We start from the raw sequence: 26,697 nt of genomic DNA on the forward strand, positions 1-26,697 counted from the left end.
ATAATTAACCGTAAAGTTAAAAGTGCCAAAGTAAGTTTTGCTGCAAATTCAGGGGGGATTTTATGTATTTTCTCTTAAATAAAAGTGACGAGTGATAGGTTAAAGTGATAGATGGGGGATAGTGATCGCTAAAGGAAGCAAACACTCAGAGGAATACTTGAAGTAAGTTCCTCTGGAGATCCTCAATTTTCTTCTGCAGAGCTGCATTGACATTCCTCTCCAATAAGTGTCTTTCTTCTTGTTGTGAGAGAAGTAGTAAAGTTTCAACCTGAATTGGAAAGAGAAACTGATTAAATTAGCACATATTTACAATTTGAAAGCGCTTTGTTTTATTGCAACAGTTACAAAACCTTCTCATTTAGTGCCACAGCGAGGGCATTCGAAGCATCTCTATTTCCAACAGCAATGGTAGTTGTCAAGCTAGGCTGATTCCTCTGCAACAGGTAGAAATGGAGAAACTTCAGAAACATGTTGACAGCATATTTTGTTCAGAAGCTATGGTTCGTTTTCGCTAAGATTAGGTTGCAAAGCATATAGAACTGATTGAAATAGTAATAAACAAAGTATCCCATCCTCCGACGTGACTGCTGATATCAACAGAAGCATTTGTTGATTTTAAGAATCATAGTTACAGAGTTAAGGGAACAAGTCTTCTTCTTCGAGAACTATTTTAGGATGTAGAGAACCTTATCCAAGAAACAACTTACAAAATCTTCTTGAAAATATAGTATTTATCGTATCTCTTTGACATCAAAACACACAGAAGACCACAAGCTAAACTTTTTCTTCTAACCACAAAAAATGTGCGGCAGCTTGTACAAGCACATAGCAATACTAGGGCAAATATAGGTCTCAGAGCATAAAATCTGCACCATCAACATGTTATACTTTTTTTTAAAGGGTTATACATTTGTTATTATCACCATCACATTCAAAAAACGGAATAGCTTTTGCCCCTTGAATCTTCATCATTATTGTCCATAACTGAGAAATTTGAGTGCAACAGAAACCTTCTTATGACAAGAAAACTCCTAGAAGAGAACACTACCAAAATAAAATTGAAGGCTGGAGATGTAGACAACGACAAAGAAAGGTCTACAGTAAGAATAAGAACTAATTACCTTAAGGATCAAATCTGAACCATCATCATTGTTTATCCGAACATCGTGACGTTCAAGTTCATTTAGCTTCAAATTATCTACTTGAGAGGAATTTATGTCTCTCTCACTCATGCTGCAGTCCTTGAGCTTTTCTTCCACCATGTTCACAGCTGATTTAATATGAGAAAATCCCTCATCAAGTAAGCTCGTAATATTAATTTTATGCTGAGAATGATAGTGGCGAAATGCCGATATTTGAGCCCTGTGCTTCTCTTCTGAAAGAATCTGCACGTTTGTCCTTTCAGTAATTAATACAAACACTGGTGCTTATATTCCATTTCAGAAAAACAATATTCGTACTTTCTGTTTTTCCAGTGCACGCACTTTTTTCTTCAAGTGATTTTCTATTTCAAGACCCTGAAAACCAACACAATTTAAAAAAAAAAAAAAGAAGAGAGAGAAGAGAGCAATCAAATGATTAAGAATAGAGTAGAACAATAAGTTTCTGCAATATTGAACAAAGAGCAAATGAGAAACTACATACTACTTGCAGCTTGTTCTGAAGATTATCCAAAGATTTTCGTAGTGTCTCCACTTGTTCTTCCAGAGCACTCTGTCTGAGGAAAGTTAGTCAAGATCATATAATAAGTTTGAACAATTCTTTTTTATTAGTTTGAACAATTAAAGAAATAAACAGTCCACAAAAACAATTGATAGTGACTTGGGAATTCCAAATTCCTTGCATTTAGGATGACACTTCCCACACTCAAATACAAGCTATTTCCACAGCCAGCCTTCGAAGTAACGCAAGTATTTTGCAAATATTTTCTTCAATCCTCACACTTCTCCATCTCCTGATTAAATGAAAGAGCATCTCACCACCACAATGAGTGCCACCCCTTGTTGGACAAGAGCTCACTTTAATGATAAACATTTAATGGTGAATTCTTGAGCATATAGATAATGTAGCCATTAAACTAGATGAATGCTCAGCTAGAAGGTAACATCAAATTAATTATTCAGAATCAAACAAATACTCATTTTACTTAATCTCCTTAAGCAGCAAGTAATAAAGAGAAGAAAGTGGAGTGGAACCTGAAAATTGGTGTTAATAACAGTAGGATTTTGTGAACCAAGGAAGTCTGAATGGAAATATGTGCTCAAAATGATAACAAGAATCACTTTGTAGTTTGATTTTTAGCAGTGGAAACTTGTAATTTTGGAGATGGATGAAATAATTTGGAATAGACTAAAATGAAAAGCGGCTCAAGTGATTTGAGACAAAACATCAGTTATAACCAGTAATGTCCAAGTTTTAAGACTGCTAACTTTCTGGAACTCACAATGTACTTAAAGGTGGATGTTTCCTCAGGATTGCTGAAAGTCCACATTTCAGACAAATCATGCAGGAGGCACCCACATTTGTCTTCCCAGGACACATCTTCTTCAATATCCTCCAATGACTGCTGTCTGATCTCATAGAACTTGTGAACAATCTGTTGTACAAAACAACATCTTCAAACTTGGAATGGGTGGATATTTATCAGTAATGAAGGAGTATAATATATAGTTTCTTTCTTAATTCTTGAGAGCTTCCTTGATCTAAAAATTGCATAAATGGAATGTTACACAAGTAGAGATGAAACAATTTTGTTTATATATTTTAGTTCTGTAACAATTATGCATATGGATTCACATGGAGGGCATCAGAACTAAGTACCTCCTTGAAAGCCTCATCCAACCTCTCTTCCCCGTCCATCTCACTCTGCAAAGTAGCCGTCAATATTTTCTCTTCAAGTAATTCACAGTGTAGCTCTTCAATCCTGCATCGGAGATGGAAAGTAAGGGCAATATTATGTTACACTGCATATATTCCCAGAATTGTTTTTAGATAGTTTTGTATACTGCAGTGGAATTTATGTGGATACTATGGGTCGAACATATTCATCTTCATGAATATGAAGTCAGGTTCTGCAGAGTTTAAAATACTAAATAGCTTAAACACCAAATACAATTTTTATGGATAAAGAAATCAACATATCATAAAAATGTCCAACTCAAAAGAAGTTGCTTCTTAGAAATATTGACTAGTCAGATCCTTGTAGAAGTTACTTCCTTTGCACTCAATTGCCCATGGAAGGAGTGGGCAAATGCAAGAATCAAAGAAGAGCAAGAGTTCCAAAATCATGAAATTAGGGAATACACCACTTTAACACCCAAAGCCTACTCACCACTAAATTAAATCACTGAATTAAAAGCTAACTCCACTGTTCTAAAATCCATTGCTTCTCTACTACAGTAGGAGGTGAAAAACACCAGCATCCATTTTTTTTTTATTCTACATTGTCGAATCTAATCTGCAGCCAATATGGACTTATGTGGTAAAACCTAAGAATGTTAGTTTGTGTGCTATCACAACTATTATGAGCCTTCTTGTGCATTTCTTTGGCTGTTATAAAAGGTAAGGTGATAAAGCTGGCCTATCAATTATAAGTAAAAAGGTTTTCTGAAGATAAGACCCCTAATGCAATCGGCGGTTCCCTGGAGTGAAATGGGAGGTAAACCATTTGACAGCATGGAAGTTATTTAGAAGAGAAACATTAGAAGTACATATTTTATGGGACACTAGGGCTTAGAATAGATATTTTCAAACTGTTCCTGGTGCGACTTTGGTGCTTATGATTGTAATACTTAGTTTATCCACAGGAGAAACATGACATTAGAACTATGAGCAAGTCAAAATCAAATGCCTATTAACATGTAAAAATTCAATCAAACCTCTGCTGAAGTTCATGAAATCCTCTTGACATAAGCTCCTCCTTTTCCTTAGCCTTTTCAGCCTGCAACATTTATAGAGCATGTTTAAAAAAGCCTCCAAGAATTAGTTATGTGAGGGATGAACTAAACATGTAATCTCATGCTCACAAGTTCTTTAATAGTGAATTTTAAACAGTTGTTGAATTCAAACACAACTCTCTGCATAAATTGCGAAAATCCGGTTCTCCCAGAACATTTAAATCAAGATTCTTCAACAGTGATAGGCAGTAATAGATATGTAAAGGGTGTTAATCACACCATCTTCTCTCTCCCTTTCCAATTCCCCCTTTTTATTTTTCTTTTCTGAGTGCAGCAGGGGGGGGGGGGGGGGGGGGNGTCCCGCTCGGAAAATGCAGCAGCAACACAGCCTTGAAAAAACTTAAGCTGCTTTTCTGCTTCAATATTCTGGAGTAAAATAGAAAACGGAGTAAGTTATAATATATTGGACTATGATGCACTTCTTGATATTTAATTGATCTAGATCCACCAAAAATGAACGTCTAAAACAACTGAGTTGCAAGCTCTTAGCATTCCAAGAACCAGAATTATAATGAAATTTGGGTCACATCCCCCAAACAGAAACGTTTTAACAGTCAAAATAAAAGAGAAAAGATAGCTTCAAAAGCAACACACTAAATATATTAACAAACACATGATGCACCTCCAGACCCTAATGTTTATGCTTTCTCTCTCCTTTCCGGGGTATAGGGAAGGGAGAAGAGCAAAGAGAAGACCTTGGAAACTTCTGCACTGTGTAGACTAGCCAGTTGACCCTAGCAAAGTGAAGAAGAGAAAAAAGTGCATCTGTAAGATTAAGCATAGAGGTTCTGCAATGACATAAAAGAGTAGTTGTAAACCTTACTTTGATGTGATAAGCTTCTGAAAGCTCTTCTTGAAGATTCTGATTTTCTCGTGTGCAAGCAGCTAGTTTCTTTTTCAAGTTTTCAGTGTCCTGCTCCAACCCAGCTATCCTAATTGGTTAGAAAAAATCCATTTTAAAATGTCACAACAAAAAATCCCTTCTTCAATTCAAAACAAGAATAGGAGAGAGAACATAAACAAGGAAAACAACCTAAACATACAAATGACTAGCTTCCCCCAACTCCCAAAAGAAAAAAAGAATAAGAAAGTTAAACCTATGAAGAGGCACATGAGTAGGCAGCCCAATATAGCTAGGTCCACTTTGTTGCATGCATAGCTGTTCAATATCTTTATGCAATTCATCACGCTCTAAACAAGAAACCACAATACATTAGATTGCACACAATTTTCTCACTTACTAATCAGTTACACCACTGCAAAGAAAAGAGGACGGTTCAGAACACAATTAAAACATACTTGGATAACAACGCGAAACAAATTAGCACGATGAAGAAGTGTGAGTAGATAACATCATATTTAATTCATTCTTCACTACAGAACCATTCTGGTGTCCACCAAACCAGCTCAACAATAAAAATGTTAAACTGGTATCATGTAATTAAAAGTAGCAATCACATTAATGTCTGTTGAGAACTTGCTAGCGGAATTGTAAATCCTCTCTATTTTCGAGGAGGGGCTGAATTTAGCCCTTCTTTTGGTCACTCAATTACTCAACAGATTCGGTCACCTATTGAATCTTGAATTGTTCAGGCCTAGCACCCTATGTGACAGATGCAAGGCGTTATCTGAAGTGTCTGACTCAAACTAATAATATGTACATCCACAACAGCCAGTTGCTTCATGCCTATGTGGACCTATTCCCCTTATTAAAACTGATTACATTCAAGATTAGACGAATCCCTCACGTCATTTAGAAAACCATAGGGAAAAAATGTCCTTACTAATCGCATAGAGTGCTTTTATCCCCATGCATGATTCACCTTTAAACCAATATTTTACAAGCAATGCATAAACATTCAATAATTTTAGGAGTATTTAAATTCGATTTTTGCTGTCAGGAGAAACTACTTTGCTGTATAGATAGTTGGACAAGAATGATAGATGAATCAAGAACACAACTTCTACTCTTTTCTCAACTTGGAGAACTGGTATTTAGTAAAGGAATTTTATATATTTATCAAGAAAGAACATTCCACACTGTGTTAGTCCAATCTGGCCATAACACACATACAAATTCAAGAATTACAAAAACCATAACATGTAAGCATACCACGTTCCAATTCTTTGATCTGAGCACGTAAAGATGCATTATCGTTCAAATTTCCATCCATGGCTGAAAAAAAATGGAAAATCTTGACATCCACAAGAACGTATGAATCATAATTCATTCTCCTACTATAATTACGTCGGAAAGTTGTGATAAACAAAATTTTAATCCTCTTTGGAAATGGAGAAAGGATAAAGAAACCACGATTTTGATGAATTAGAGGAAAGATTAAATTAAGGGGTCAAGAAAGTAACCTTGAAGGCTCCAATTCGAATGAGAACCCTAGAAACCCAACAACTGATTGTTAATTTTTTTTTCCTCTTTTCCTGCCGGAGACGGTATATATAAACTTATGATTGCTTCTTCTTTAAAATGAAATTCTACTTAAAAATTATGAAAATAAAATAATATAAATTTCTCTCATGTGAGCCGCTTAGATAAAAATTATCTAATTTATCCTTCCACTTTAGTTTTCTCTATTCATATTTAATATTTTCTCCACATCAACCACACCCCAGCTCCATTCCCATTTACCCCCAGCGGCCTAGCCCCCATACCACCGCTAACCGTGTTTGTTAAAATTATATATAATATTTTTTATTTATTATCATTACCAAAAAAATAAATTAAAAAGTTATTTATATTTTTCATTATATCAAACACACCCTAAATCTCTTAAAACACACCAAAAAACAAAATTCTAGTCGAAGGATTATGTATGCTTATCCTTACCTTAGGATTAAAAAAAAATACTTTTGACTAGATTTTGTTTTCCCTTTCTAACCTTGACAACTAATAAATCTATTTCCCTTTATAATTCTTTTCTAAAAGCTCATTCCGTAATAATTATCCAATAAAATAATTAAATATTGTATAAGCTAGACTGAACACACCTTATAGAAATGACATTTTCTTCATTGAAATACTAATTAATTAAAGATTAGAAAGATATTTTTAAATTTGTTCATGATGTTGAATTAATTAAAACTTTTGAAAACTATCTTCTCTAAGAAAATAAATTACCATTAAAATGAGGAAAATGACTTCTGGGAAGAAGGCAACCCAAGTCCCACAAGTAACATTGATTGAGTCATCTTCACCCTCTAACACAACTCATCTTTACCCATATCCACTTCCCATAATGTTTATTTAGATTATATAATAACATTCTTTTTACTTACGTACCAAACACACGCAAAAAAGAAGAAGAAGGAAACCACTTATTTTCTTGGAAAACATTTTCCTACATATTATAAATTCTTTCTCATTAGTTCAAATCTTGTGAAGGAACTTAGACTTGAAATACAAGTAGGTGAAATTCAGCCCTGTTTCCATCTACGAGTACAGTTCACAACTCACAAGTCTGAAACTCTATAGTTTTCCCGTTGAAGGTGCCCATGTTCTGCTGGTGAAGAGGGGCCATGAATATGCTATCTACTATCACAAACAGTGTATTATACATTTCCACAACTATTTACCAAATTTACAAGCCAACAAGTAGTTGGCTAAAGATTTGAAAAATAACAAACTGGAAAAAATCCAGAAAAGCTTTAGTATCGAGCCTCAACTTTGGAAGATCCCATCAAGCATGGATCATCTGCGCATTTACAGAGAAAGAAGCAGTAAGAAAAGGAATAGGGAATGATTAATGACAAGCGTTTGCTTGAACATATTACAAAGAATATAACATTTACTGCACATTGACAAACTGCAAACTACCTCACTAACAATGGAAAAGACTTACCACTAGATAGGTAATACTAAAACCTCATGATATCGAATTTACATTCACAAGAACATGCATTGAAGAGGAGTGACATAAACATACACATAAAAGATGCTTGTGAGTCTGTTTATTGTTGAAATGAGAGAACTTTAAACCATCCACTGATATGTGATTAAGTCATTCCAGCTCTTTAATCAATAAACTCATACCATAAATGGATCAAACTCAATGTTTTAATAGGGAGAATTCAGTAGCAACATCTATCAAAACTTCGATAAATATAATCTGAGCAAAGCTGAAGGGAAACCACAAACACAAAAAGGTACAAGTTCATTGAGGGATCTTGAGTCCTAGACATTGACTAAAAACACCTGAGGAATGAGGATAAAGGAAAAATTATCTCACTTACGAGGAAAAGAAAGAAAGAGAAGGGAACTGGAAGAATGGAAGATGCAACCAAGAAAAACCAAGTAATTGATCTGACATTGTACAAATATCTTACCATCCTTGGGGTGCTTCTCCCTTCTAGTGCTTTCATTGCAGCTTCTGCAAAGGCTTGTGCAGCTTCAGCATCAGCTTCAGCAGCATCAGCATCTCTAGCAGCATCCTCAGCTTCTGCTATGGCTACTTCTGCTTCTGCAACAGCTCGTGCAGCAGCTACTGCTGCCTCTTGAGGTGTCATACTCCTCATCTTAGTTAACTCAAAATCTACTTGAGCCTTAGTGAGTGTGTTTATCTCATCCTGATCAACCCTAGAGGAGATCCTCTGCCTGCTTTCCAAGAGAGGAACGGAAGGAATTCTTCTTCTGTCAGATAATACCGGCGTTGGTGCTATTCTATACTTTCGCTTCATCTGCAAAAGAAAACGGCATCCTTAATATGATAATCAGCATAAAATCTAACTACTGACCATCATTCATGATGTTCTTTTTCATCTGCAAAAGAAAAAGACTGATATCATAATCAGCATGAATCTAACTACTGGCCATCATTCATGAATTTGGATCTGCCAGTTCATATTGGCTTCACACTCAAAGCTAAGGGCAAGATAGGCAGCACATGAAGTATGAATCCCTAAACTGAATATCACCTTGATAAGTCTCCCAGTTGCAGTTAAATACTTCAGTTTCGCTGAAAGTAGCCTTTTAAAGTTTGTAGGTGCCCAATATTGATCCTACAAGATATAAAAGTACTGAGTATAATAGACTGATATAAGTAGCCATAATTTATCACTTAGCCAGGAATGGAAATTAGATGAATCTTGGACCTCATGCATTATCTAAAGTTTATCACATGGCACCTTACTTTCGAAACCATATATTAATGTAGAGAACTAAGATCAAGCACAGAGGAAAAAATAGTCAATAAAGCACCATCATATTAATATTACAATCATAGAAGGTAGCATTCAGTTCATACGGAAAGGAAGCTAAACCAGGACCCATCTATACTTATAAAGTAGTTGACAAAATTAGATTCCTACAATCTTATGCAGTTGATCTACTGTTGTGAACGCCAAATGCTTAAAAACTTGTGTCCCCCCACACATTAAAGCATAAACAACTGTACAAGGAAAGAACTAAAAACTATAACATATGAGTTCCAGAAGAGCTCATACTTGAATTAGCAAGAAGCACCAAGAGCAAACACCATTCAGAATGTTACTGATGGCACAACAAGCAAGACTTCAAAATTCCAAAATGTGTTAGAGGCCCTAAGAAAGAACATTGGCAATTTAACTAAGCAGTACTGCTCTAAATTGTCTTATTTTTTCGGACATTAAGCTCAACAAGAAGATGAGTACCTCTATGTACGTTGCTATCGTAGTCTTGTTGGAACCACCCGGCTCCTTCAAGTTGCTTATAGCCTCCATTATAAGATTATCCAATCTATAATAGTAGTAAAGCAGCAACACTTAGTGATAGTCTTCCTTCCAGCAAAAAGTAAGACCAAAAACTGGAACATAACAAACTTATGATAAGGGTAGGACAACTTTTATCCATTTACCATCGTCAGAATGCTAAAAACTAAACAAGAATGATCACTTGGAAATAACATGTGTAGACTGTGAAAATAATTAGAACTATAGAAGTATGAGATCATGCAGAAGCCAACATTTAACTAAATCCATGAGCACAAGCAAATGTACAAGGCTACAACTTGAGTCATGCTGGAACAAGTAATGAGCAAGGTTTAACCTTATGATAGATCTTTTTGACCCACGAATCTGTGGAGAATCACTAGAAGTAGTAGCTAGCCTTGCTTCAGTCATTTCCTCGTCACTTTTAGCCTCAGTGGAGACAGATAAAGACCTCTCATCCTGTTTACGGGCTTGATTCATTCTTTTGAGAGTCAACCTTGCTTTCTCTCTAGAACCACAACCGTTGGCCATCACACTCATGTTCCTCCACTTGTCCTGAACAACAAAGACAAATTAACATATCATGCATATTTACATAGCTAAGAGGAAAAAAAAAGTTATTGTGACCTTCATCAATTCGAATGACACCAAAGCTTCCTCTCAACAAAAGAGAAATTTATCCTAAGAGAAATGGGAAAAAGGGAAATTCTACCTTTAGATCTACATTTGAACGTGAGTACAACACTCCGCTAAACTCTGGGTCCTTGAGGATCGTCCGCCATTTGCCTGGTCCATGCTTACGGACCCCAGCTTTAAGAGCAGCTTCTTCGTCTGGAGTCCACTTCTGTTTAGGTGCACCCATCCAAGTATTAAAAAGTTATCCTTTGAACAACCTAATCAGAAAACCATAAATATGTGTCAAAAACTCAATAGAAGATCATAAACTGAGATGTAGAATTAGAATTTTGTATCTGGCCAAGCAACATAACCCAACATAATGAACACTTGGCTATTCATTCAAACAACAGTGAATAATACAAAATATTGAAACTGCCTTCAAAGAAATATGTAATTGGTGCTCATATACACCATACTCGCTCATGCACAGAGCTATAGTTCAAGAGTCATCACCACTCCCAACAGGCATCGGCTATAGTTCAAGGGGTTAATATATAATAGCAAATTCCAGAGATTCAGAAATATAATTCAAGGAACAATAATCATGTCTTCTGAAAGTCCTCCAAGTACTTTGTCAACGAAAATATTCCATCTTCTGTTTGTGCATTGCTCTGGATACCGCAACCTAATTCCTTTTGTATAGGCTTAACAATTCCTAGGATAACTTTAAAATATATAGGCAAACAAATAAACATGGCCTATAAAATACTAGTACCATTTCAATAGAGAAATTTGAGCTAAAATCTTGATCACAAAAATAAATTCAAACAAATCTCAACAAAAATCTAGTTCATGAATTACGTCAAACAAACCAGGTACTATAGCGAAATCAAACGATGCAAAAACACAAATAACACTAGTATTCATGAAAACATCACCTTTACGCCAAATTATGGAAAATCACAAACACAGTCACAAAGAAGAGGACAAATTTTCAAAAATACATCAAGTTTTAGCTGAATTATGGAAAATCACAGATCGGAACTTTAATTTTAGCCAATAATCAACGAGATGATACATTTACATAATAGATTTTCATAACACAAATCGAAAACCCTAGTTTTGTCAAATAAATTAAGAATTGTGAGAAGAAAATTACAATTCAATTAGAAAAACTGATCGAAAGAGAGGGAATGGGAGAAGAGAAGGAGATCGAGAATTACCAAATATGATCTGCAGAAAGAACGATCAAAGCCTAAGAATTTGAATATTCCATTTTATATATTTTCCGTCAGAATTTCTAGATAGAATGCCTTTTTTTTTTTCTGTAAAATAAAAAAATAAAGGTAGTAACATTTTGATCCCTCAATTATTTATAAATTTTGATTTGATCCCTGTGATATTCAATGAAGCGCATTTGCCTATAAATTAATTAAAATATGTACTTTTAGTCCTTTTTATGTTGAAATCATATTATATTTAGACTATTTTGGAATTAGATCACCGTTATGCTTCTTTTTTTAAAAACATGATCACCGTTATACATAAAGTAGTAGTACAAATCTTTACCTAATATATATAGGGGTAATTAAATAGTTGAACTCAATAACTAAAATAAGATATAGGTTCGATAGTAGTTAATCCTATTAAATTCAAAATCCACAAACTTCAAATTTTGATCTTATCTCGTGCATAATCATGATCATTAATTACGTAAGAAGGTACCTTCTTTATACAACTTTAACCTCTGGAAAGGGTCCTAAATTAAACTTCCATTGCTTAGCTAAATACTAATTCTACTTTATTACTTTTCTTGTGTAAATGCTTCACTACCTACTTCCACAATCCATTCTTACTTTCTCTCTTTAGTTAAATGAGAATCATGAGTTTTAAAAATATTAGCTTCAAGGTAGTTTAATTTGCAATTGATATTAAAGCTTTACTATTAAAAACATTATTTCACTATGAATAGAATGTTGGGAAACTAAGCAAATATATATCCTCATAAAAGTAAAATAATTACAAACATATATCCCTTTATATCTATATCCCACTAAATAATCTATATATATATATATATGTAAAGCTGGATCTTCAGCCCGCTAATGTGGCATACCCCAATGATCAGGAAATCTATTTATCTATTTTCTCATATTTTTGGAGGATTTTTTTTCCTATTTTCAAACCTAAATTGATTCTAATTTGTTACCGTTTAATTTCCTCAATTTAAGGCTATATAATTAATGGGTTTAAATTTTAAGAAAGGGAAAAGATACCGTTTAAAATTCCAATTGTAATTAGTAGCCCTTATCCGTTTCCTCAAATTAAGGCTATAATAATAGGAGAAACCATTTACAATTCTAAATTCAGAACTAATGCTTTTCAACCGCCAAAATATTAAGGTCCTATAAAATCATACTTTATTATTTAATTTTCATTAATCCTTTCTTTCTCTTTATAAATTTCTTTGGGTTTGTTGATTTGCTAATACTATTCTAATAGTTAATAGAAGAGATGTCTAACTTTATATTGTCTAATTTGGCAGGAAGTTTAAAATGATTTGAAAAGATCTTGCCATGGAAATTATATCAATTTTTATGGAATATTGTGAAAGTGAGAACAACGTCTGAACTTTGGTTATCATGCAAAGTTACATAATGTTCTTATAATTTATATATTTTTTGATTTTTTATATTGTATTTGGTATCCACATTGTAGATTGATTATATATGGATTCAAAATGCGCAAGGCTCCATTTGGAGCGAGCACTTCCTACTAAAGAGTTTTTTCATACTCAAGATTTGACTAGACATCTGATTAAGAGAGTAACAGTCTCTTTAAATACACCTCATATTTTTGTGTTTGCTTATAAGTTTCTGCCTCCGAATATATACAATTTTTTTGTTTTTATTATGAAACATATGTTAATTCATGCGTAGAGTAAATACATAATATTTTCGTATTGTGAAGGTAGTTGATTACTAAATTGTTGATATTGTAATGTCAATCATTTTAAAAAATGGTATCTACACACCTCCATTACTTTTGCAGCCTTGAATAGTCATTAACAAAAAAATTAATATAATAGTGACCTCCTTAATGTGTTCTATCTCTTCCCTTTTTCTTCTGTATTTTTTTCTATTTTATTTATCTGTTAAATATGTTAACTATTGAGTATTGACCTTTCTTTTCTAAAATTATTAACTAATTAACTAACGAGTAAATATGTTTAAATAGGATTCAGTTCCTCTCTCCATTATCTTTTCTCTCTATTTCATCAAGTATACATTTAGATAAGAGATATATGTCCTATTTAAATTTTAAAGGTAAAAATTATATTAAATAAATAAAATCATAATCATAATTAATTAGTTAAGGATTATATTAAATAAATATTTCCTACAAATTTAGATACACATTAATATCATCTTCTATTTTTATATTTTAAATATTTGAATATAGGAGGCTACTCTGTTTAGAGATAAAATAAATAAACCTTATATTGTTGATATTTAAATACGTGGAGGCTGCTGTGTCAATGAAAAAAAAATCAATTTTTCTTTTAAAAAAATAGAAATTCTTTTACCTTTCTTTTACGTATGTATGTGAATCATAAGACATATTTTTCAAAAGGTTACTATTTATCAGGCTAATTAAACATATTAAATTCATGTTCAACAATTTTGATATTTTGAATAATATAAAATTAAGATTAAATCAATGGTATTAATGAATCTTCAAAATTTGTGGAATTTTACCAATTTTGAAGAGTATTTTTCTAATTTTATTTACTTAATTATGGTGAGGAATGTAATATAATCTTGACCTATATATATTACATAGAACATGTCTTTCATCTAAATGTATACTCTTGATGAAATGGAGAAAAAATATAATGAAGAGAAGTCGGATCTGGTTCAATATAATTCATGTAGTCTCTCTCATCATGATTTACCACAAATATATCTCTATTTATTTATTTTTATTATATAGTCATTTATACAAAAAGAAAATCATGTACTCCCTTCATCACATATTAGTTGTTCACTTTTCTTTTTACGCGCATATGCTAAGAAATCATAAACAAGAAATCATATATCTTTATTTATTTATTTTTATTATATAGTCATTTATAAAAAAGAAAATCATGTACTCTGTCTGTCCCATATTCGTTGATCACTTTTCTCTTTACGTGCAAATATTAAGAAATCATATATCTTTATTTATTTATTTTTATTATAAAGTCATTTATACAAATAGAAAATCATGTACTCCCTCCATCCCATATTAGTTGATGACTTTTCTTTTTTATGCGCATATATTTAGAAATCATAATTACGTGGATAGTTTTACCAATTCACCCTTTAAGAACTTTTTTGAAACTTTACAAAACACTTTATAAAGGAATTAACTGCAAGGTAATGAAAAATAATAATCAATTAATGCTTTCTTGATTTATTAAGGTGATCAACTAATATGTGACAACTATTTTTAGTATAGTGATCAACTAATATGGAACATGAGTAGTAATTTATGATGGAGTAGATTGTGATTGAACTAATAAGATTGCTATAAATCATTTACTTTAATTAGTATGAAACTATGATGATTGAATTATCAATTAGCACAAGTTTTTCATATCAATTTTTATATTTCATCTTTTTTTTTATCAGCAATTTGTAGCATAATTTTTTTAGCAATTTCTTTGAATATGTCATATTAGAATCGTAACTTAATTCCTCTCTTTTATTGCATTATTTATTAATAAAATATTTGTCAAGTAATGACACTAATTATTTCAAAATATATTTAATCTTTTATTTAAACCGCGCGAAGTGCGGTCAAGTACACTAGTTACATTATATATCCCCAACTAATTTCGCTTAACTGATGCTAAATCAGTATCATAATTGTATTGGTATCATTAAGATTGATAATTTTTGCTTAACTGATACTAAATCAGAGTTAAGCAAAATTATCAACCTTAATGATATCAATGTAGTATATGATACTGATTTAGTATCAGTTAAGCGAAATTATCAGCCTTAATGAATGGGGGTTTGGGCTGCAATTATTTATGAGAGAATGAGTATTTCAGGAATTATTTTGGATTTGGATATAAACTTGTAATTATTTTGAATTTTATGACCCATTTATGTAGTTTTCCATAAAATGCTATCATCCGATTCCTTAGCTTCTTATAATGGTGATATGAATTTTAGAGAAGTTCTTTTTATCAATATGTTTTGATAGAAGGATGTTACTCAATTATCATGGTTAATTTCTACCATCAGTATATAAAAGCAAACTCAAATAGTAATAGTAATAGTTATACATATTATCCACAAAGATAATAGGATCTCTTAAAATGTACATAACCTTCGATATACTTTTCTGAATAGATACACTTGAACGTATTGAATTATATACTAAGCCAAATGAAAATCATGTTCTCAAATGGAGTTTCATAATAATATTTATAAAGGTCAAGAGTACATAACAAAAAGGAAACAGGTAGATCATTACTGGATGTCATTTTCCTTCACAACAATCTTACTTTGTCATTAAAAACATGCATCTAAAAGGCAGCAACAGCAAACCGCAGCCAAACTGCAAAAACATTAACAAAGAATAAGATTAATAATTAGTTTAATTTTCTCTATGAGAAAAAAGTGCTAGAGAATACTAATACGGTAAATGTTGATATTGATCAACAACTCAAATCATATCTAATTTTACATGATCGATGTCCAAGTACAAAAAAAAAAAGCTCAAATCATACCAATCTTCGTCAGAAAATTATATTAGGTATATATATGTCCAAAAACTAGACTTGAATTTACAGATCTCACCCATGCATGCACATGTATAACGTAACATAAAAATTAATTTTCAGAGATGAGGTCATACCAGCCCGTCATGACACCGGTGGTGGCTGAATTTTTTTGAGGTGGTGGTGGAGCGGCGTATTGAGGGGCACCGTATGGTGGAGGAGGGTAGCCGTGTGGAGGGTAACCTTGCGGAGAAGGATAGCCTTGTGGAGGATAACCTTGCGGAGGATAATCTTGAGGAGGGTACCCATATGCATCCTTTGGTGGATATCCTAATTAATTATTTCAACAATCGTCAAAATAAATCAAATTCATATCGCATAAGATCTAATTTCCAAGATTAATATTATAAAGAACTCATAGAAAAACAAATGAAGAAATATTTTGTTACCTTGAGGGGGAGGTACACCAACGGGAGGAGGTTGATTATAATAACTCATGATTAATTAATTATATATGTTCTTGGAATTATAAGATAGATATGATTTCTTTCATTTGAGACTTGAGATAAATAGAATGCAGAACTATATATTGGCTTGATTTTACTCTGAAAAGTTGATCATCTTTTCATGTTTTTCTCCATGGTTACTTTGTTGAATAGATGGAGAAAATTATCGATGTGTTTTTTTTTTGTGTGTGTGAAAACAAATTACTCCTAGTAGTGGTTAGATTACTAAATTATCCTTTTTATTCTTTAGAAAATCATTTTAAAGATTTAAACACGTGTAATTTTTTTTAGCAACTATATATACAAAAGTACTACTACATTTTGTATAAATAATTTTCTTACACACCATGATATCATCAAAAATGATATATTTATATTTTGAAATAAAACAAAAAAAGTTACATGCTATACCATATCATATGGTAAAATTATTTCTCAAGTAAAATCCATTTACGGAGGGTGGAGTGTTAGTTAGGCTTATCTTCTAACCCTTAACACAATTTCTTGGAGTAGCTAACTCACTTTTTCATATATAGAATAAACAGATAGAAGGTCTACATCAATTTCTAATTAAAACACAGTAGTTGGCTTTTAGTCTCAACGATCTCTAACTAACCATATCTATCTTTTTTCTACTTCCCATGCAAATTATATAAAAAAAACTCTTCTGTTCTTTTGCTTCAATTTCTACGATTTCTCCTAAAGTCAATAAATTTGTAGTTAGTATTAGTAAAATACATTTCTTTACTCTTTTGCATATTGCATGTATATATATATGTGTGTGTGAAAAATAAATAATTAAGAGGTTAGTGAGAGACATATTAATTATAAGAGTGGTAGAGAGATGACAGTACAGGCGAAAGATGAATTGGTGCCTCATCCAGTGAAAGATCAACTTCCCGGAGTTGATATTTGTATTAACAGCAATCCTTCTTGGGGTACGTTTTCAAAACAAATTAAATTTATTTCTGAGTATAAATATACACATAAGTTGAGATTTTCAGGACTCAAAAGTTAGTTGACGGTGTGTTCAGTACGAAGAAAAATATTTTTCATGGAAAATACAGTATCTTTTTGGATGGAAATGGTGCGTTTTTTAAGAAAATGAGTGAGTTTTTACTTATTATCTTGTGTTCATTATGTGAGTAAAAAATATTATCGTATGAAGAATTTATATATAATATAATCTAGACAAATTTCTACGGGAAGCAATGTGAAAGTAGTGTGGGGTGTGTTGGAGTCATGGAGGATACCATCAATGTATGGAATATCGCTCGTAGAACTTGTTTGCCTGCAATTCTACTAGGGAAGTCAATTTCCTCATTTTTTAAAGAACTTTTTTTTTATAGAGAAAATGATCAAGTCACTTTCTTTGTTGATGGGAATCAAGAAGAAAGATGACTTTCTCGACCAGCCATATGAGAAATCAACTCAATTCTGAGTTTATGACTGATAATTTTTAATTGATTCACTCATCACCAAGAGAAATGAGATTTTCAGTTGAGATCTTTGTTATTCTCAATGCTACTTCATCAAGCATATGTTTGATCCCAAAGTTTATAGGAGTACAAAATGCTCTTATATGCTTGGAGGGACCTGATATATAAATTCTTATTTTTCTACTTTGAATTATGCAGCTGAGGCCGTTATATTGGGTTTTCAACACTATTTAGTAATGCTTGGCACTTCTGTCATCATTCCTACCATCATTGTCCCTCAAATGGGCGGTGGAAACGTAAGTACTTTTCTATTTTGTTGTTGTTGTTGTATCTTTGCTATCAATTGTAGTACAGCCTATTCTATTTGACTCTCGTTTTTATCTTCCAGGTTGAGAAAGCTCAAGTGATACAAACTTTGCTCTTTGTTGCGGGAGTGAATACTCTATTGCAATCTTGGTTTGGAACTCGGCTTCCAGTGGTGATAGGTGGATCATTCAGATTCATAATTCCAGCAGTTTTTATTGCATTATCCAATAGATACAATGCATACCTTGATCCTCGTGAGGTCGGAGTAATCGAATTTCTTGCTTCATTTTTCTGCTTTTGTACATTACTCTAGCCTCCAAAATAAAATCTTTTCTGATTATAACAGGATTAGTCTTCTTTTTTTTATACTTTTGATCATTTCCTTCAGAGGTTTGAGCAATCGATGAGAAGTATGCAGGGGGCTCTGATGATTGCATCAGTTATTCCAGTATTAGCTGGTTTTCTTGGAATTTGGAGAATTGTTACAAGGTCTTGGCCCATTTTGAAGGATTACATTATTTGGAGCATTATATTAATTAGTAGTTATTGCATTCGCGTAGAAGAGAGTGTTTGATTCCAGTTGTTTGACAATGTAGGTTCTTGAGTCCGCTTTCTAAGGCTCCACTGGTGTTGCTTGTTGGCATTGGGCTATATGAGCAAGGTTTTCCACTTGTAAGAAGTTTGGCTGATTTCCTTAGTTCCATGTTTCAGACGAAAAATGACACCTTTCTATACTTATAAAATTATTTATCTTTAAACTTCTCTTAGTAACATTCTTTTATAGACAGAGAAACGTCAAGACAAGTTATAAGACCACAAGTCGTACTTTTGATATGTGCTCAATGTTCTTTTTTCTTGCTTGATGGCAGCTGGGAGAATGTGTTGAAATTGGACTTCCGGAGTTAGTTCTACTCATATTATTGTCACAAGTAAGCGTTATTCTTAATAGTTATCGTGTTCAGTATTGAGATGCATGTGTTAATGATTAAGCAGTAGAGGAATGGATATGGAGATCATTTGTGGTGACATTAGTTGTTTTTTTTGTTTCTGGTCTTCTGATATGTGCTTAATGAATGTTTATGCAGTTTATTCCTCATGTGTGGAAATTAAAGCTACCCATATTTGAGCGATTCGCTGTCCTGTTATCAGTTGGAATAGTGTGGGCATTTGCAGCCCTTCTCACAGTAGCAGGTGCATACACGAACAGACCCCTGCAGACTCAGTTCAGTTGCCGAGTTGATCGCTCTGGGCTTGTTAGTGGAGCTTCGTGGTGTGTACACACTTAAATAAAGTGATAAATATCTGGAAGTTATAGAATAAGTGATTTTATAATTTTAATGTTAGATAGATTCTTTTTCTTTCTGCTTCAACTCTCAAGAATTCATTTATCGAAATGCAGGATAAGATTTCCTTACCCATTGCAATGGGGTATTCCCAATGTTGATGCTGGACAAGTCTTTATGATGATGGCTGCAGTTTTCGTTTCTCTCGTTGAGGTTAATATCTTGTTGCCAATGTTCAATCTAATATTCTGGATTTATTCGCTGACATGATTCAAGTTCCTCTCTTGCTAGTAAAACTAATCGAAAATACATTGAGAATTTTTTAGCCTGGTGTTGATATTGTCCTTCTGAAGAACCCTTTTCCTACTCTTTTGTCAGTCTACCGGAGGATTTATTGCAGCTGCAAGATATGGAAGTGCAACATTTTGCCCAGCTTCCGTGCTGAGCCGTGGTGCTGGATGGCTGGTAACTAAATTGACTATATCGATATCCTCTCTAACTACGTGTTCTTTCTTTAATCTATAATTCTGTGGAACTCAATTTTTCTTTTGTTGATGTCCAGGGATTAAGTACGTTGATCAATGGTTTATGGGGAACCCCCAGTGGATCAACTGTATCAGTGTAATACATCTATCTACCTTAGGAAATGCTTAAAGTAGGATATTTTAGTTTGTTCCATGCCTCATACAAAATTCTAGGCTAAGTTGTTGTCTCTGGATATCTCCGCGCCAACCATCTTTAAAGAAAGTGCATCTGCAGATACCTTCTTATTACCTGACCATGTGTTGCTAATGCTTTTCTCTTATGAATTATGAAGTGAAAATGTAGGTCTTTTAGCATTGACACGAGTCGGAAGCAGAAGAGTAATTCAAATCTCTGCAGTATTTATGCTTTTCTTTTCTGTGTTAGGTGAGATTCATTGTATTATATAACTTATCTTTCTGATTTCTTGTATGTTTATTTGTTTTGAAACGAATGACTCTACCGAGTGATTGCTGTTCATGTTTATGAATGTTGGGAGTAATGGCTGCACCTCTCTTTGATCACAAACAGGAAAATTTGGAGCTATTCTTGCTTCAATACCTTTGCCGATTATTGGAGCTTTATATTGTGTCTTGTTTGCCCTCATGTGTAAGTGATGTCTCTAAACATGCAATTAATTTCTCATATTCCCTATATAAAGTCTTTGATATGTTGTGTTTATTGGATGAGGCAGCTGCTGCTGGTTTTGATTTACTACAATTCTGCAACCTCAACAGCTATAGGACTAAGTTTATATTAGGCTTCTCAATCTACATGGGCCTTTCTGTGCCACAATACTTCAAAGGTTATGTCATAACCACTGGTCTCGGTCCTGTTCAATCTGGCTCAGCCACGGTTAGTATATACATCAAAGTCACAATTTACCCCCCCTTTAAGTAGCATTTCTGGCATTTACCATTTATAGTATGTGCAGTTTGATCAGATTATGCAAGTGATCTTCACGTCCCCCGCCACAGTGGCTGGAGTTATAGCTTACTTCTTAGACCTCACTCTGGCGCGTAGGCATCCTTTAACCAGGAAAGACAGTGGAAGGCATTGGTGGGCTAAGTTCAAGTACTATGGGCGAGATCCTCGGAGTGAAGAATTTTATTCTCTCCCTTATGGACTCTCCAAGTACTTTCCTTCAGTATGACACATTGATATTAATTAAGAATGAGAAGAAATCTGTCGAAATACTCACAAGTAATGACATTTCATTTGTATAATCCCCTAATGTTATTGAGAACTATTCTAATTATATAGTTGATTAGCTTATGTACTGGTGCACATAGTTTTCAACAAGAGATTATTTCTGATAGACGCTCATCAAAATATAATCGTCCGTCCTCCTGAGCACTAATCTGTGCTCCTTTGACAATAGTGAAAAATGGGCTTGGTGGACTATTTGGAGTTGGAGCTGGGCCCATCTGAACGTGGGCTTCAAATCTCTTTTGTCTTTTTCAATTTGTTGATTTAACCTCCGTTTCAACAGTCCACAACAAATAAATTAAAGAATATGAAAAATAGCACGTTTATTAGATGGCTGAGTTAATTTCCAATTTATAAAACTCATAATGATTTCCCAAATCTTAATGTTAAGGACTCGAAACATTTCTTTCTTTTCTTTGACTATAATATTTTCAATATTTAATTAAAACTTGTAAATTATTATTTTTTATCCAATTTCCTACCATGTAAATTTTAGAAAAAAAGTATTATTAATTTGTCAATAACATCATGGGTAAACAATAATTTATTAAGTTTTATAGTGATTTTAATAGGTTAATTGTGGATATAAGAAGACAAAAATTCAAGGCATTATTAAGAAAAAGAAAAGAAAGAAGAACAGTGGGCTTTGAGTGATTGCAAACAAATCAAACAAAAGCCCAGAGGTGTGTCCGTACGGAGTACTCCGCTAAACGACAACTTGTGGATCTTTTAAGATCACATTTGGGTATTATTTTTTGGGTCCCATCTCTAACCACGTGGCGGCGCCAACTAGTCCTTTAATTTCTTTTCATTATTGTTAGTAAACTAGTGATACTAATATTACTATTCGTATATATTAGAAGAAATTAATTACTGACAAAATTATATTAATTTAGTATAAATATTAAGTATAGATAAATTTTTATCAATATGAAAATTTTCTCCTTTTAATAATATTAGTTATACTCAATTATACATAATGATGATGGAATTTCTTCAATAACTATAAAAATTAATTTAATGGTAATAATAAAAGATTATGAACCAATTATTGGATAGGGGATAGCCCACATTTTTGTCAATAATTTCTATTTATTATTATCCAATATAAATTCAAGATCTTCTTCTATTATTTTATTTTATATGTGAATAAGAAAAAATTGAATTCGTCTCTTTTTTGTCAAACATGGCAAAGTGTTTCATGGTAAAAGATCATTAAAGTTTTTCAATTAGACGGTTTAAATCATTCTTTTTATTTTGATAGTGTTCATTTTTTTTCCTTAAGCAAAAGTAAATCCTTCATTAAGCAATTTTTTCAATAAATAATTGTTTGAAGACAGTTTTCTTTTTTCCAAAAATAATATTGTATTGTCAAATGGCATGTAGCATTTGAAAATTCAAGTATGGATTGTTCATTTTATTGTTTGCGGTTAGGTTAGAGGAATAAATTGATTGCACAATAAAATTAGCGTATTGAAAATATTATAGCTAGAGTTATTTATCTCATCTTTTATATATAATAGATAATCTCACGATTGTACATGGTATACAATCTATCCTAATTCTAGCTAATCCCTTCGATCAACCGCATAATAGATTCAATTCCTAATTTTTATATGAGAAACCCCTTGTTAATTCCTTCTACCAAACAACCTCTAGAAGAATTTTAAAAAGGGAAAATTGTATGAAATAGCAAATTATTAATTCAAATTAGATGATATAGCCATAGTTTATTTTAATTGTAATTCGCAGCAAACATCCCTTTTTTTGCCATCGAATTCGGTATACAATTAGTCATATTGGGTATACAATTAACCATTATATACATTTCAGTATAAAATGTATAAAATGTATTTGTGTTTGTATAAAACAAGAGAAAAGTGTATATACAAATACATATATTTTCGTCATATACACTTATAATTATACAAATACGGATCTTATTATACAAATTACAACGTACTAATGAATTTATACAAGACTGAACAATTTGTATAAAATTAAATGTTTGTAGCGAATTATACAAACCAAAAGTTCCATAACAAACATAAAATTTGCTATGGAGTGCAATTATACAAATTATAGTTATAACATACAAATATGATTTTTATGTTTGTTATATGTGAAAGTTGCTCTTTAAAAAAGGATAAAAAGTAAAAACAAAACAAGATTCATTTTTTTTTTCTCTTTGTAATTGCCAGTAATATATATGATTGACGACTCTAACAATGATTAAAACAAAAAAGAACTAGAGTACAAAACTAGAATAATATTTTCTCTTTATTATATAATTGCTAGAATGATTAAAGAGAACGGTCAATGATTTTTTGATTTGACCTCCACCCAAAACCCTACATATGAAAAGATTGATATTAGTACTATAATAAAAAGAAAATACATTTAATTAACATGGTAGATTGAGAGAAAGGGGTTAATTGAAAGAATGGAGGATATAAATGGGACCCAAGTATAATAAAAACAAACATTTGTCAAATTATAAATAAATATTGAAGGCCCATATATGAGCTGGATTGGACACAGGGTATTGGCACCTTTCTAATGAATGCCCCTCTGCCCCCTTCACAATTATTTCATCATCAATGTCCATTTTGCTACTTGCACCTGCTACTTCTACTACTTGTGCAAATCACACCCTAAATAGTTTAAAATTTCAAATCATATCTTAATTTTTTAGTTTTTTTTTATTTGTATTTAAGTTATGTTCAATGCATTGTAAAAATAGAACTATCAATGTAGTTTAATATGTGGTTGCATCATCTCATGAATTAGGTATTTTTTCCGATCACATTAATTAAGTCCGTACGAACTTGCTCATCGATCTTAAGTTTACATTAAAAAAAAAGATTTGTGATAGGCTGATAGCTAACATAAGAATAACCAATTTCATGATGCATTCTGATCAGCTGGAACGTACTTATCTAGATATTTCTGGCATGAGATGAGTTTAAATGGAAAATCATGGCTAGAAATCATATATTTAATCTGAGCTTATATGAGACTGAGGGTGTGACAATTGTCATACCATGTCACCATCATTTAATGGTAAAAAAAAATTATGGTGCATAAAATTTGAGTTAGTGTGTTCAAAGGTTGACGAGTGATCCAATGAGGAAGAGCACATGATTTTGGGGCAGTGAGAGTTTAATCAATCTTTGACTAAATCCTAAAGCTAATAAGCAGAGGCCACCACATAAGCATTTGGCTAAGTACACAGCTACCTTGCTGCACATAAATATCAGTATTTCATGTGCGCATTCTTATTGTTCTGCTCATGTGCCTCATACTTTGCACCATTCCCTATAACTTGTTTCATCTCTCTCTTCTACCTTGATTCTTTTTTATAACGATAATGTTCAGATCAATTTATATACACACACTTAAATAATTATATTTTATTGAGTATTTACTACTTTCCGTTTGCACTAATTTGTCCTACTTTTATTAAGATTTTAAGGTAAAATCTCACCTTACTCATTTGAGTTTTGGTAAACGGATAAGGATCTATGTTAAACCTCTTTTATTGTCTGGAAGACTGAAGGGATATAAATTTAATTTAATTTAATTTTAAAAAAAAAGGTTGGTAGAGAAACTAAATTGATCAAGTGAACATTGGAATGAGTAAGATATAGAACACACTCAAGTAATTAATTAAGATGATACTACTATACTCCAATATGAGTATTTAAACAAGGCAAGATTAAAGATTGAAGTGTGTGCGCACGTGCATACACGTGTGTATATCTGTTGGAAGCTCCCAAATAGGTCATATGCACACGTGCATACATGTGTGTGTGAGTCCGTGTTAAAATCAAAATGAGCTCATGTGACTTCCCTTTCGTAATAAATGTCTAAATGATCTTTATCGAAAATTTACTCACATTTGATATTTATATCATACTAATTCATAATAACTAATACATTCTTATCTCAATATATTAATATATCTTAGTATAAATAGTGACTATGTATGTATAATTTTTTATTGATCACTAAGTCATTCTCAGTGAACCCTCGTTCTAGCCTTGGGGTAAGAGTTTAAATTAAATTATTAGTTTAAATATATTACTATATTATATAGTACTAAAGTGCAAACATAGAGTTTTCTTGGAGATAAAAACGAAGTTAACAGACATAATCTGATGTCTGAAGCATTCCACGTCAGATTCTTGTCTGAGCATATGGCCATTTGAACTTTTTAACATAATATTATTTTAATACTAAATATATACACACTTGAATTCAAGTCCCACTTGCTTTTTAAAACTTAAGTACTATTACAAACTTTATTACTTTTACTGGCAAAAAGAGTTAGAGCACGATACATTTTTAGATAAAAATAGTCAAATGTTGTACCTTAATTTTGACTCGATTCGCTGACTAAACTGACTGCTAATTAATTAGTACTCTATAATCTAACATTAGTTAATCAAATTCCCACAGTTCTCCATTGGATCCAAATTCCAGTGTATATATCTGACGCTAATATGGCCTAATGCCTCAAAAAATATCTCTATTTATGATAAGTTGTTTGAAATACCACTTTTTTCGAGTAGATGCTATTCTTAATATAATCCACACAAAAACTAATAGTATGCATGTACCCTTTCTCAACTGAGCTCATAGTTGCTAATTCTATCATCAATCATAACTGGTTGAAGACATAATTTTCTAACAATTGACATTTCTATTTAACAAAACAAGGTATGCTTCTTCATATTGAATCCTCGCATTATGTGAGTGTATATTAGGCATTTTAAGTCTGTCTCTCTCTATATATAAAAATCTTTATCGTAAATTTAAAATATTTAATACACTCATATACGCTGCTTCAGGTGTAATACTCACAAGACCAACGGAGAAGCCACATGCAACCAATGAAGAGGGTACAATTAACTTCCCTTCCTTTTAAGAGATTACACGATGCATGTCATTATTTGTAAATTTGAAATTTTTGAACCTCCTTATTAACAGTTATTGATTCCGTCACAACCTATAATGACTCCGTAATTGATTCTGTCACAACATATAATGACTCCGTAATTGATATTGTCACAACCTATAATGATCCCGTAATTGTACAAATTTACTAGAATAAATATTTATATATATATACATATATACATAATTATTAGTTTTCAATAATAGCAGCCAAAATTAAATTGGTAGTGGGAAGAAGAAATTAATAAAAGGATAGAGGCTAGAGTTGTCCAAATACTGAGGAAGATTGAAAAGTGTACCTTTTCTTCTGTTTTAAAACGTATTCAGTGCCTCGCTGTCCACCATGTGATAACGTTGTGGCTCCGTTCCCATCCATTCCATCAATTTCTTCTCTTACAAATACACCCATATTACTTAACCCCCCCCCCC

The 26,697-nt window shown here is 32.4% G+C and overlaps 4 protein-coding genes across 9 annotated transcripts in view; 1 reads left to right on the forward strand and 3 right to left on the reverse strand.

Annotated features, from left to right (window-relative positions):
- Positions 1-6,438, reverse strand: part of LOC125841980 (uncharacterized) — a 9,226-nt gene extending 2,788 nt beyond the window's left edge. Inside the window, exons 1-13 of one of the 6 annotated variants that reach the window (XM_049521280.1) lie at positions 6,321-6,438; positions 6,070-6,132; positions 5,054-5,147; positions 4,780-4,883; positions 4,652-4,690; positions 3,879-3,940; positions 2,821-2,923; positions 2,444-2,596; positions 1,645-1,713; positions 1,461-1,517; positions 1,122-1,385; positions 351-434; positions 158-268 (exon numbers count right to left, since the gene is read on the reverse strand). In XM_049521280.1, coding sequence (XP_049377237.1) covers positions 158-268; positions 351-434; positions 1,122-1,385; positions 1,461-1,517; positions 1,645-1,713; positions 2,444-2,596; positions 2,821-2,923; positions 3,879-3,940; positions 4,652-4,690; positions 4,780-4,883; positions 5,054-5,147; positions 6,070-6,108 — 1,179 coding nt within the window. In that variant the 5' untranslated portion in view covers positions 6,109-6,132; positions 6,321-6,438. Of the gene's footprint in view, positions 1-157; positions 269-350; positions 435-1,121; positions 1,386-1,460; positions 1,518-1,644; positions 1,714-2,443; positions 2,597-2,820; positions 2,924-3,878; positions 3,941-4,025; positions 4,098-4,651; positions 4,691-4,779; positions 4,889-5,053; positions 5,148-6,069; positions 6,133-6,320 lie in introns of those variants that run through there. The other 5 variants (XM_049521203.1, XM_049521581.1, XM_049521352.1 and 2 more) reach the window with 5 other exon arrangements.
- Positions 6,439-7,501: 1,063 nt separating this feature from the next.
- Positions 7,502-11,580, reverse strand: LOC125843720 (telomere repeat-binding factor 1). Its single transcript, XM_049522945.1, has 7 exons — positions 11,495-11,580; positions 10,366-10,546; positions 9,991-10,208; positions 9,597-9,681; positions 8,883-8,966; positions 8,295-8,645; positions 7,502-7,663 (listed from the first exon to the last, which is right to left on the reverse strand). Exons 2-7 carry the CDS (start codon positions 10,513-10,515, stop codon positions 7,649-7,651), a joined length of 903 nt encoding a protein of 300 aa, XP_049378902.1. The 5' UTR covers positions 10,516-10,546; positions 11,495-11,580; the 3' UTR covers positions 7,502-7,648.
- A 4,207-nt stretch (positions 11,581-15,787) lies between these two features.
- On the reverse strand, positions 15,788-16,591 carry LOC125853451 (cysteine-rich and transmembrane domain-containing protein WIH2-like). The gene is made up of 3 exons (XM_049533142.1): positions 16,494-16,591; positions 16,182-16,374; positions 15,788-15,881 (listed from the first exon to the last, which is right to left on the reverse strand). Exons 1-3 carry the CDS (start codon positions 16,540-16,542, stop codon positions 15,836-15,838), a joined length of 288 nt encoding a protein of 95 aa, XP_049389099.1. The 5' UTR covers positions 16,543-16,591; the 3' UTR covers positions 15,788-15,835.
- Positions 16,592-17,265: 674 nt separating this feature from the next.
- On the forward strand, positions 17,266-21,371 carry LOC125874577 (nucleobase-ascorbate transporter 4). The gene is made up of 14 exons (XM_049555492.1): positions 17,266-17,488; positions 18,188-18,285; positions 18,378-18,554; positions 18,684-18,784; positions 18,892-18,967; positions 19,165-19,224; positions 19,381-19,565; positions 19,695-19,791; positions 19,957-20,043; positions 20,141-20,199; positions 20,396-20,487; positions 20,632-20,709; positions 20,795-20,955; positions 21,035-21,371. Exons 1-14 carry the CDS (start codon positions 17,395-17,397, stop codon positions 21,251-21,253), a joined length of 1,584 nt encoding a protein of 527 aa, XP_049411449.1. The 5' UTR covers positions 17,266-17,394; the 3' UTR covers positions 21,254-21,371.
- Positions 21,372-26,697: the final 5,326 nt, after the last annotated feature.

This window comes from Solanum stenotomum, chromosome 1 (genome assembly GCF_019186545.1).
Source record: "Solanum stenotomum isolate F172 chromosome 1, ASM1918654v1, whole genome shotgun sequence".
NCBI lineage: Eukaryota > Viridiplantae > Streptophyta > Magnoliopsida > Solanales > Solanaceae > Solanum > Solanum stenotomum.